The sequence below is a fragment of the Heteronotia binoei genome, unplaced genomic scaffold (assembly GCF_032191835.1).
Source record: "Heteronotia binoei isolate CCM8104 ecotype False Entrance Well unplaced genomic scaffold, APGP_CSIRO_Hbin_v1 ptg001438l, whole genome shotgun sequence".
Taxonomy (NCBI): Eukaryota; Metazoa; Chordata; class Lepidosauria; order Squamata; family Gekkonidae; genus Heteronotia; species Heteronotia binoei.
In genome coordinates, this window is record NW_026800274.1 from 4,008 (window position 1) to 16,914 (window position 12,907).

General features: G+C 51.7%; 1 protein-coding gene across 1 annotated transcript in view; it reads left to right on the top strand.

The window, feature by feature from the left end:
* Positions 1–964: 964 nt before the first annotated feature.
* The window catches only part of LOC132591067 (prolyl 3-hydroxylase 2-like), a gene marked incomplete at both ends in the record, with an annotated part of 49,345 nt that continues 37,402 nt past the window's right edge, over positions 965–12,907 (top strand). The window contains 3 exon segments of the mRNA XM_060263953.1: positions 965–1,091; positions 1,094–1,153; positions 12,429–12,560. Of these exon segments, the coding sequence (XP_060119936.1) occupies positions 965–1,091; positions 1,094–1,153; positions 12,429–12,560 (319 nt within the window).

The window sequence follows — 12,907 nt, forward strand, 5'->3', positions numbered from 1 at the left end:
CACAACAGACATCCTGTGAGGTGGGGGCAGATTTATACCCCGCCCTTCTCCCTGAATCAGAGACTCAGAGCGGCTCACAATCTCCTATGTCTTCTCCCCCCACAACAGACACCCTGTGAGGTGGGGGCAGATTTATACCCCGCCCTTCTCCCTGAATCAGAGACTCAGAGCGGCTCACAATCTCCTCTATCTTCTCCCCCCACAACAGACACCCTGTGAGGTGGGGGCAGATTTATACCCCGCCCTTCTCCTGAATCAGAGACTCAGAGCGGCTCACAATCTCTTCTATCTTCTCCCCCCACAACAGACACCCTGTGAGGTGGGGGCAGATTTATACCCCCGCCCTTCTCCCTCAATCAGAGACTCAGAGCGGCTCACAATCTCCTGTATCTTCTTCCCCCACAACAGACACCCTGTGTGGTGGGGGCAGATTTATACCCCACCCTTCTCCCTGAATCAGAGACTCAGAGCGGCTCACAATCTCCTCTATCTTCTCCCCCCACAACAGACACCCTGTGAGGTGAGTGGGGCTGAGAGGGCTCTCCCAGCAGCTGCCCTTGCAAGGACAACTCCTGCGAGAGCTGTGGCTGACCCAAGGCCCTTCCAGCAGCTGCAAGTGGAGGAGTGGGGAATGAAACCTGGTTCTCCAGATAAGAGTCCGCACACTTAACCACGACACCAAACTGGCTCTCACTGCACCTGTGTCAAGAGGCCAGTTGCCAACCCAAGTGGCGTCAGCTCCCCCAGGCCCCAAAGAACCCCCCTGGAGATTTATGTGTGCTCTACAACTGAGCTCCATGACATGGATGCACATTTCAGATGTGTGCTGCCCCACCTACCTCACAGGGTATCTGAGTGAAGGGTATACGTCCACTCTTCTCCTCTCCTTCTCCTCCTTTTCCTTCTTCATGTTTCCCTCAGTGACTTCACCTCAGCTAACCCCTGTCTGTTCTGGGTTTTGCAGGAGGATTATCTTGCCGGAGTGAGGCATTACGACCAGGAGGGATACCATTTGGCCATCCAGTTCCTAGAGCGGGCGCTGGAGGCATACAGCACTGCCGATGTGGAGTGTCGGGTCTTGTGTGAAGGCCCCAGCGGTTTGAAGAGTATGAATATCTGGATTACAAAGTCACTCTCTATGAAGCCATCGCAGGTAAGGGCCCAGGTGGGAGAGGCGTGGGGCTTCTGGGCCCATGACCATAGAGCCTAAGCTGGAAGGGAACACAGCTGGGCCTAACTCATGCCCTCCCAGCAGCGCATGCAGAAAAGAGTGGGAAGGGGATTTTTGACAGCATTTCCTCAAAGGGGCACTTCCGCACAGGCTGAGACAACATTTCCATGAAGGAAAGTGTTATGGCAGATTTTTGGTTACCATGGAGAGCGGTAGGTTTCATAAAGTTTCTTCTAGGCCCCAGGATCCAAGAGGACATGTGCACCATCCACTAGATTTCTACAGCCATTACTCTCAGTTCCTCTGGAGGGCCAACAATAGGGCAGAGAGGCTGAGGCCATAAGAACATCAGAAGAGCCCTGCTGGATCAGACCAAGGAGAATCCATCTAGTCCAGCCTCTTGTCTCACACAGGGGCCAACCAATTCCAATGGAGGGCCAACAACAGGGCAGAGAGATTGAGGCCTCCATAAGAACATCAGAAGAGCCCTGCTGGATTAGACCAGTGATGGTCCATCTTGTCCAGCCTCCTGTCTCAAACAGTGGCCAACCAGTTCCTCTGGAGGTTGAAAAACAGGGCAGAGAGGAACATCAGAAGAGCCCTGTTGGGTCAGACCAGGGAGGGTCCATCTAGTCCAGCCTCCTGTCTCACACACTGGTCAACCAGTTCCTCTGGAGGGCCAACAACAGGGCAGAGAGGCCAAGGCCTTCCCCTGAGAAGAACATCAGAAGAGTCCTGCTGGACCAGACCAGTGAGGGTCCATCTAGTCCAGCCTCCTGTCTCACACAGGGGCCAACCAGTTCCTCTGGAAGTCCAACAACAGGGCATAGAGGCCAAGGCCTTCATAAGAACATCAGAAGAACACTGCTGGATCAGACCAGGGAGGGTCCACTAGTCCAGCCTCCTGGCTCACACAGGGGCCAACCAGTTCCTCTGGAAGTCCAACAACAGGGCAGAGAAGCCGAGGCCTTCCCCTGAGAAGAACATCAGAAGAGCCCTGCTGGATCAGACTAGTGAAGGTCCACCTAGTCCAGCCTCCTGTCTCACACATGGGCCAACCAGTTCCTCTGGAGGGCCAACAACAGGGCACAGAGACTGAGGCCTTCCCCTCATGTTGTCTCCTGGAAGCCGTATTCAGAAGCCTCTGAATGTGGAGGTTCCCTTAAGTTGCCGTGTCTAGCAGCCACTGATAGACCCGCCCTCCATGAATCTGTCTAATCCCCCTTTAAAACCATCTATGCCTGTGGGCATCACTACATCCTCTGGCAGTGAATTCCACATTTTGATCCCTCGCTACGTTTAGGAGTAGAAAAGAGTTAAGAATCCAGCAGCACCGTAAAGGCTAACCAGTAACACCTGAAGGACTAACAGATACAGCTAGAATTGTGTGAAGAAGAAGAAGAGTTAGATGTTGGATTAATATCCCGCCCTCCACTCCGAATCTCAGAGCGGCTCACAATCTCCTTCCCCTTCCTCCCCCACAACAGACACCCTGTGTGATGGGTGGGACTGAGAGGACTCTCACAGCAGCTGCCCTTTCAAGGACAGAGTCTCAGAGCGGCTCACAATCTCCTTTCCCTTCCTCCCCCACAACAGACACCCTGGGAGGTGGATGGGGCTGAGAGAACTCTGACAGAAGCTGCCCTTTCAAGGACAACTCCTACAAGAGCTATGGCTGACCCAAGGCCATTCCGGCAGCTGCAAGTAGAGGAGTGGGGAAACAAACCCAGTTCTCCCAGATAAGAGTCCATGCACTTAACCTCTACACCAGACTGGTGTATGTCCTTTTGTACGTTCTGAATCTACAGCCCATCAGCTGCCCAGGCAAATGTTAGATCTCCAGGATAATCACCTACAGCCATCCCAGGCTCTCTCTCCCTTAGTCTCTATGATTCTAGACTCCATTGCTTTGGAGCAGGAGAGCTAGCTTGGTGTAGTGGTTAAGTGCGCGGACTCTTATCTGGGAGAACTGGGTTTGATTCCCCACTCCTCCACTTGCACCTGCTGGAATGGCCTTGGGTCAGCCATAGCTCTGGCAGAGGTTGTCCTTGAAAGGGCAGCCGCTGTGAGAGTCCTCTCCAGCCCCACCCTCCTCACAAGATGTCTGTTGTGGGGGAGGAAGGGAAAGGAGATTGTGAGCCGCCCTGAGACTCTTCGGAGTGGAGGGCGGGATATAAATCCAATATCTTCATCTACCTCACAGGGTGTCTGTTGTGGGGGAGGAAGGGAAAGGAGATTGTGAGCCGCTCTGAGACTCTTCAGAGTGGAGGGCGGGATATAAATCCAATATCTTCATCTACTTCACAGGGTGTCTGTTGTGGCGGAGGAAGGGAAAGGAGATTGTGAGCCGCTCTGAGACTCTTCGGAGTGGAGGGCGGGATATAAATCCAATATCTTCTCCTTCTTCTTCTTCCCTCCCCACAAGGCCAATCTGAAAGCCTCACGGTCTGTTGAAGACCCACTTCCTTCCCCCAGTGGGTGAGCAGGACACCGTCCGGCAACAGCGAGGGCTCCGTTGCGAAGATGCGTCAGAAAGTCCGTGGAAAGAGGCAAGCGCTCGGAGGATCTTTCCCTCCCCGATCTGGCGCTCATCCCGGCAGGGTTAAGAATGCAGACTATCATGAATGGCTTGATTGGCCTTGGGGGGAAATGCTGAAGATCACCAGAGCCCGCTTGGCTGCAGGAGGTTTATTTAGCTGCTGTCGAGGCCTGACGCAGGCTGTGGCCTGAGGTTTATTTTTCCTGCTCTTGCAGCTACGACGGAATATAAATATCGCCGCTCAGAGCAAGAGACCTAGCGGAGGGCATCCGTACGGATGGGCGCAGAATCCAGCTGCCCTACCGAATTGACTCTGGCTTGGATTGTTCAAGGGGGGGGGCTGTTTCTATGGGGCTTGCTCTCGGCCATTCCTTCATCCCGAGTTTGTTCCTTCCCCCGCTAAGCTAGAGCCTGTTGCTCTTTCCAAGTGGAGTTGCTGCAGATGGGTTAAAGGATGATGATGGTATTGGATTGATATCCCGCCCTCCACTCCGAATCTCAGGGCGGCTTACAATCTCCTGTATCTTCTCCCCCCACAACAGATACCCTGTGAGGTGGGTGGGGCTGAGAGGGCTCTCCCAGAAGCTGCCCTTTCGAGGACAACTCCTGCGAGAGCTCTGGTTGACCCAAGGCCATTCCAGCAGCTGCAAGTGGAGGAGTGGGGGAATCAAACCTGGTTCTCTCAGATAAGAGTCCACGCACTTCACCGCTGCTCCAAAATGTCAGGGGCCAGGTGCACACCAGACCAAAGTTCCCTCTAAGCTGCAGAGTCTTGTGAGCAGAAATTCTACTTTGTGAGCTCCTGGCATTAAAGTTGTGAGCTCCTGCATCAATTAGTATGCTCTGGGGTCCTCCTTCCTGAGCTAAGACAAAAATGTGTGAGCTGGAGGCTGAAAATCTGTGAGCTAGCTCATGCTAACTCAGCTTAAGAAGAAGACGACGACGACATTGGATTTATATTCCGTTCTCCACTAAGAGTCTCAGAGCGGCTCACAATCTCCTTTCCCTTCCTCCCCCACAACAGACACCCTGTGAAGTGGGTGGGACTGAGAGGACTTTCACAGCAGCTGCCCTTTCAGGGACAACTCCTGCCAGAGCTATGGCTGACCCAAGGCCATTCCAGCAGCTGCAAGTGGAGGAGGGGGGAATCAAACCCGGTTCTCCCAGATAAGAGAGCTATGGCTGACCCAAGGCCATTCCAGCAGCTGCGAGTGGAGGAGTGGGGAATCAAACCTGGTTCTCCCAGATAAGAGTCCGCGCACTTCACCACTACACCAAACTGGCTCTCTATTAGAGCTATGGCTGACCCAAGGCCATTCCAGCAGGTGCAAGTGGAGGAGTGGGGAATCAAACCCGGTTCTCCCAGATAAGAGTCCGCGCACTTCACCACTACACCAAACTGGCTCTCTATTAGAGCTATGGCTGACCCAAGGCCATTCCAGCAGGTGCACGTGGAGGAATGGGGAATCAAACCTGGTTCTCCCAAATAAGAGTCCGCGCACTTCACCACTACACCAAACTGGCTCTCTATTAGAGCTATGGCTGACCCAAGGCCATTTCATCAGGTGCAAGTGGAGGAATGGGGAATCAAACCTGGTTCTCCCAGATAAGAGTCCGCGCACTTCACCACTACACCAAACTGGCTCTTAGAGGGAACACTGCTCCAGACCCCTCCTCTTTGGTCCGATCTTGGCTGCAGAGCGTGGGCTTCACCTGCTGGAAGGTCCACTACCTTTGCACCAGGCAGGCAAGTCACCATATGGTCAGTACGCGGTTTTGCCACCCATTTGTCTACTTGCCTAAGGATCGAATCACCAACTACCAAGACCCCCCCTCTCTCCCTGCCCAGGGATAGTTCCTTGGCACGAAAGGATTCCCACTCACCAACTGAAGAAGAGGTCCCTTCTGAGGGCGCATTCCCCTTATCCTCAGCACGGTGCCCTGTTCCCTCTCGACCCTCATGCTCCCTGGCAGCAACAGGGCTGCCACGTTCAGAGCGGGGCTCATCTAATACACCCCTGAGAGCCTTCCCTGAGCGCCTAACTGACTGTCTCTGCTTCTCCAGGTCAGTCACCATGGTCTCAAGGGTACGAACTCGTTCCCTGAGGACCAGGAGCTCCATGCATCGAGAACACACCCAAGACTTCTGTCCTGTGGGCAGATAGTCATACATGTGACACTCAGTGCAAAACACTGGAAAGCCCCCACCCCCCTGCTGGCATTGTACCTTCATGATAGCTTTTTTTTTGTAAATATACAGTCCCCTTTAAATCCTGTTTGTTTAAGTGGCTCCCCTTCTGGAGGGTCAGCTTACCTTATTGGGAGCACAAGGAAGTTAGGGATCTGGGTTCCTGGTCCTTACAGAGCCCTTTAGCTCTCGCCTCTGGCATGGCGCAGCTTAACAATGCAAAGAGGGTGGGGAACACAGCCACTCCTAATCAATCAGCAACAATCACCTTCACCTTCAGCCCACTCAACCAAACAAACAGCAGGTTCCCAGCAACCACAAACTCAGAATTTTCAGCAGTCACACAAACTCAGAAATTCTCAGCAACTTTCCCAGCTGCTCACCCTTATATCACTTATTCTCTGCTCTATCTCAGAGCTTCTCTGCTCTCTCTCAGAACTCTCTGAAATGCTTGCCTAGCCCTAGGACTTCTTCAGTGTGTGGGTGCGTGTGTGATGTGTGTGTGTGTATAAGGTACACGGTGCTCAAAGTAAAGAGAAAAGGGGAGGAAGGGGGCCCTATCCGATCTTAAATAGTCCTGACCTATCCTCACGAACCCTCCCCAGATAGACACGTTGAGAAAGGCCTCGAGACGACAGCCGGAGATTCACGAGATTCTCCCCTTGCGTTCCAGGCAGGTTCAGCTCCTGTACAGGTGGTATCTGGCCCTCTAGGTGCGGCTAGAGAATCTGCGCTGAATGATAGAGCGGGAGCAGCCCAACCCACAATATAGAAATGCTCTCTAGAGCCGTTCACACAAGTCAAAAATCACTCATTCATTCACACAACAGCCTAACTAGCAAGACTTTCTGGATGGTGTATTCCCACGTCTGGCTGTCTGAAGACACGCGTGTCGACTCGCTTGTGTTCAAACAGTCAGGATTCTGCCCACGCTTTCTCCACCAATATCTGTTAGCCAAAATGCCCTCCAAACAAGGTTGGGGAATTGACAGGTGGGCACCTGGCTTAAAAAGGATCTAGAATCTATGTATACAGGAGACGCGTCCAGAAATTATTGCCTAAATTTGCCAAGGACGCTAATTAAGTAAAACAATTAAAAATGTATTGTAGAAAAATATAGAACACACATACAAGGCAATGAATACATACAACACGCATACAGTCCTAATAAAAATAGAGAGAAATACAGAGACAGCACAAGGATGGACAAACAGGGTGATAATTACCGATCGTAGTCTTCAAGGAAGGCTCCAATGGCGACAAACGAGGGCTAGGGGGAGGGGATCCTCAACTGGCCAAGACTCGGGGATTTATCTAGACAGCGGAACTGGGGTACTTCTTCTCCTTCTCCTCCTTCTATGGGATAGAAATTGGCAGAGATATTGGGGGGCAGAAATGATCTCAACTGGAAGTGATGTCATCGCATCAGGGCAACACCGTGTCATGTAGGGCGTCACTACCACCTCATGATGTCACTTCCTGTTTCGGGGAGGGACGGTGGCTCAGCGGTAGAGCATCTGCTTGGGAAGCAGAAGGTCCCAGGTTCAATCCCTGGCATCTCCCAAAAAGGGTCCAGGCAAATAGGTGTGAAAAACCTCAGTTTGAGACCCTGGAGAGCCGCTGCCAGTCTGAGAAGACAATACTGACTTCGATGGACCGAGGGTCTGATTCAGTATAAGGCAGCTTCATGTGTTCATGTGTTCACACTTGAAGTGTTGTTATGTTTCAGCGTGATGCCAGGGTGGTCGTCACACTCCCCACCCCCCGCTGGTCACTCAAGAACAGGGTGCCCACCTGTCGCTGGAGTCCAGGCCCTCTGGTCGTGGGAAGTTCATGGAGCCCGGCTAGTAATGATCAGGGATTATTCCGGAGCACAGACCCTGTCAGCTGCATGTTGGCTTCAGCGGCATTTCTCCTGCCTACGCCGATGAATTTTGCTGGGTTCCTGCTGCGTTTATTCCTGCTGCACACAGCAGTATTTTTGGAAAGTGTGTGGAAGGTCTGACCTCCTCGCCCACGGTCAGCTCTCCAAGCTGCCCCGGGAGGAAAATGAGAAATTGCTTTAAGTTCCTGCTTGGTTGCACGGTTGCGCAGCAAAGTCCCAGGACAGGGGAACACATCTTTCGTTAGGAGCCTGCAGCTTTTCCTGAGACAGATTTGTAGCTCTTAACGAGACAGGACGTGGGGTACTAAGTCATTTTATTTGGAGAGTCTTGGGTCAGCCGTAGCTCTCACAGAGCTGTCCTCAAAAGGGCAGCTGCAGGGAGAGCTCTTTCAGCCCCACCTACCTCACAGGCTGTCTGTTGTGGGGAAGAGGGTAAAGGAGATTATAAACTGCTCTGAGACTCTGAGATTCAGAGTGGAAGGTGGGCATACAAATCCAATATCTTCTGAAGGGAGCCAGTTTGGCGTAGTGGTTAAGTGCGTGGACTCTTATCTGGGAGAACCAGGTTTACTTTCCCAATCCCCCACATGCAACTGCTGGACTGGTCTTGGGTCAGTCATAACTCTCTCAGAGCTTTTCTCTGAAGAGCAGTTTCTGTCAGAGCACTCAGCCGTGTCTGTTGTGGGGAGGGGAAGGGAAAGGAGATTGTAAACTGCTCTGAGACTCCTTTGGCTAGGGAAGGGCGGGGTATAAATCCAATTTCTTCTTCTTCTTCTTCTTCTTCTTCTTCTTCTTCTTCTTCTTCTTCTTCTTCTTCTTCTTCTTCTTCTTCTTCTTCTTCTTCTTCTTCTTCTTCTTCTTCTTCTTCTTCTTCTTCTTCTTCTTCTTCTTCTTCTTCTTCTTCTTCTTCCTGACCTCCTTAATTCAGGCAGGCAGTAATGGATGTGGCTGCTCAGTCTATGAACTTCTGCTTCCATCAGTTGAAAAGGCCAGGAGTAGCTGGAGTGTTTGCCCATTTGGCTTCATTAGGCAGAAAGCAAAGGAACCCACAGTGTAGGGTCAGAGCTCTTCCTCCTGTTTCCATGCATGTAGCGTAGCTGGGAGATCTTATGATTGTCTGCAGATGGGTTAAATGGCAGGGCTTACACACCGCACTGCACCATGAGGAGGCAAGCTGGAATTGGACCTCACTGAAAGATATCAAGGATATTCTTGTGAGCTGGATATCTGAAGGATATCAAAAGTGGAAAGACACCAGGCTTTGACTGTATCCCATAATGAGTTCTTGATCAGCAGCGGCATGTTCACTAAGAAGTGGCTTACAAAGTTTTTCACTGACATGAGAACAGAAAGACTCCCAGGGGAACTCAGGAAGAAGAAGAAGAAGAAGAATTGCAGATTTATACCCCGCCCTTCTCTCTGAATCAAAGATTCAGAATCAGAGACTCAGAGCAGCTCACAATCTCCTATGTCTTCTCCCCCCACAAGAGACATCCTGTGAGGTGGGGGCAGATTTATACCCCGCCCTTCTCTCTGAATCAGAGTAGCTTACAATCTCCTATATCTTCTCCCCCCACAACAGACACCCTGTGAGGTGGGGGCAGATTTATACCCCACCCTTCTCCCTGAATCAGAGACTCAGAGCGGCTCACAATCTCCTTTATCTTCTCCCCCCACAACAGACACCCTGTGAGGTGGGGGCAGATTTATACCCCACCCTTCTCTCTGAATCAGAGTAGCTTACAATCTCCTATGTCTTCTCCCCCCACAACAGACACCCTGTGAGGTGGGGGCAGATTTATACCCCACCCTTCTCCCTGAATCAGAGACTCAGAGCGGCTTACAATCTCCTCTATCTTCTCCCCCCACAACAGACACCCTGTGAGGTGGGGGCAGATTTATACCCCGCCCTTCTCCCTGAATCAGAGACTCAGAGCGGCTCACAATCTCCTCTATCTTCTCCCCCCACAACAGACACCCTGTGAGGTGGGTGCGGCTGAGAGGGCTCTCACAGCAACTGCCCTTTCAAGGACAACCTCTGCCAGAGCTAATGGCTAACCCAAAGCCATTCCAGCAGCTGCAAGTGGAGGAGTGGGGAATCACACCCAGTTTTTCCAGATAAGAGTCCGCACGCTTAACCACTACACCAAACTGGCTCTCACACCAAACTGGCTCACACCAAAGGTAGTTGCTATTCTGAAACCTGGAAAACCAAACCATCTGGCAGAAAGCTGCAGACCTATTTCCCTTTTGAGCTTCTGTCAAAAACTGCTTGAAAAGTTTACAAGTTTATGCATGGGATAGAGAATGCTCTTACGTTCTTATGATTTAGACCTCATTGTAGTTGTGAAGATCAGGCTCTCAGTTTAACAACTTTTATCACGGCAGGGTACCACAGGTGTCTTCAGACATCAGCAGTTTTTGTCAATCTGACTGCCACTTAACGACACAGTCTGGGAGGGATGTGCAAGTTTTTACACGTTTTTCCCTCTTTGGAAGGGAGGGGAAAGTGAGCGTGGAGCTGAATATCACCGCCTGCTCAGGTCTGCAAGTCTAGAGGCTTAGGAGCAGGGGATGATGAAAAAGATGCCCGTTCCCAGGTAGGGTGAGGTCCTTTGCCTACCTTCACGAGGACAGGGCTCAGTCCCACTGTGCAGTTCACAATATCTGGTCCAGACCATTGACGTCGTGGCTGAGTCTAGACCAGCTGTTTGGGGCACGTGGGAGATGTCTGGAAACCAGCCGGCTCAAAGAGGAACGACCAAATCCCCTCCACATGTACAGGGGTAGGGAACAGTGGCTTTCCAGATGTTTTTTGCCTACAACTCCCATCAGCCCCAGCCATCATGGCCAAAACATCTGGAGAGCCACTGTTCCCAACCCCTGTAGCAAAAGGCACCCCTATCCTGCCCGCAGGGCCTCTCCCTCCCTTCTTCTTCCCCCATATATTTGCTTTCTTTCCACCTTTCTTTCAATTTTTCCTCTCTCCCTCCCTCCCTCGCAGCTCTCAAACATCTGACGTTTATTCTATGTGACTCTTATGTTAAGCAGGTTTGGTCACCCCTTGTCACATTCTCAGGGCACAGGCAGGCAGGAGTCCAAAGCCAGCCCAAGGTCAAAGTCCAGGAAGTCAAGCAGGAGCCAAGTCACCAATGCAGAATCACAAACCGGAATCAGAAGTCAATGTCCAAAAGCCAAAAGGTCAGGGTGCCAAGGAAATCAAGCAGGTCAGGATCAGGAAGAAGCGTGGATGCAAACCAGAGAATAAACTTGTTGGGAGCTATATGGGAGTCACAATCAGCCTGCTCCCTGGGTGGCAGTGACTCTGCTAGAACTCAGGGCTGAGAGAACTGAAGCATCGGTGTGCCTCATGTCTTCGCTCTGAAAGTTCTTTCCGGAGCCTGCTTCGAACTCTTGAGATGGGAGGAGAGCTTGGAGGAGATTGATTGTCAACAGCTCACACTGGTGCCTGGAGAGTGATTGATGGGCCAGCTGCTGTTTGTTCAGCTGAGGAACTGGCTGGCAACTCTTCCAGGTCTGTTAACCCTTCCAGCTCCTCCTTGTCAGGGCTCATGATACCCCTGTTCTAGATTCTCTATGGTAATTGTGGGTAACTGATCTGTACAGATCTGGATGGAATGGAAGCCCAAAGAGACTTCAGTCTGGCGTCCAGAGATTAAATGCCTTGCGCTAGGAACGCTAGTCTCAAGGGCAGCCAACTGCGGGTGGCCCACGTTCCCTTCTGTTTACGCAGCCACTTTAAACTTGTGCATTTTCAGTTGACCTTCAACCCTCGGGGTGATGGCACCTCATCTTTCCTGAAGCAGCTGCTTGTAGTCTCTTCTGCAGAACGTGTTCCAGCTGGGGGGGGGGGGGAACCATTATTTTCTCCTCTGGCAGCAAAATGTGTCTTTTAAGGCAGGAGTCTCCAACGTGGTATCCATGGATGCCGTCACCATGGCGCCTGCCACTTGTTTCTTAGAAAGTAGACGGGGTGATATGGGCCTTTTCCCCCAGCAAGGTTTCTGACTGGCTGAACAGATTTTTAAAATGTCGTTTGGGCAGCACAAGAACCTTCTGGCCGTCACTGTGTGACTGAAGGTATGCTCCGGTGGCCATTTTGTAGCTGGCTCTGCCTCCTGCAGACGCCATTTTGGGGTCAGGAAACAGGAAGCTGTCCGGGCTTGTTCAGAGCTGCTCTTTATGATCCCAGAGGATGCTCTCAGTGTTCTTAGAGTCAGTTTGATGTAGTGGTTAAGTGCGCGGAGTCTTATCTGGGAGAACTGGGTTTGATTCTTCACTCCTCCACTTGCAGCTGCTCGAACGGCCTTGGGTCAGCCATAGCTTTTGTAGGAGTTGTCCTTGAAAGGGCAGCTGCTGTCAGAGCTCTCTCAGCCTCACCCACCTCACAGGGTGTCTGTTGTGGTGGGGGGGGGGGGAAGGTAAAGGAGATTGTGACCGCTCTGAGATTCAGAGTATAGGGCGGGATATAAATCCAGTATCTTCTTCTTTTTATACACACCACAGTGTCACAACAGAGTTCAGCATATAGCAAATTACAATGAGATTTTGTTCATGTTCTTGCTTTTCATTCCCATCTGAAGTGTGTGCTTTTTGTGTTTCTTCTCTCTCCCCCTCACCTCAGATCACTACATGCAAGTCCTTGTGTGTCAACACGAGTGTGTGCGGGAACTGGCCACGCGGCCCGGGCGTCTCTCTCCCATCGACAACTACCTCCCCCTCCATTACGACTTCTTGCAGTTTGCCTATTACAGAGGTAAAGCTCACTTGCCTGGATTTCCCCCCGATTCAGACATTCCAGGGATGGCGTGGCAGCCGCCAAGACCTTAGGAATAGGATGGCCAACTCCAGGTTGAGAGATTCCTGGAGATTTAGTAGTTGAACCTGGAGAGAGCAGGATTTCGAGAGGGGAAGGACCTCAGCGGGATATCACGCCACAGCATCTGATGGTCAAAGAAGCCGTTTTCTCCCTGAGAACTGACCTCTGTCGTGGGGTTGCCAAATCCCCCGTGGCCTCTGGTGCCATAGAGTTTCTCTCCCAAATTGCCAAAGCATCTGGAGAAACCATAGAGTTTCCCCAGAAGCTCCTAGAGCAGCCGGCGC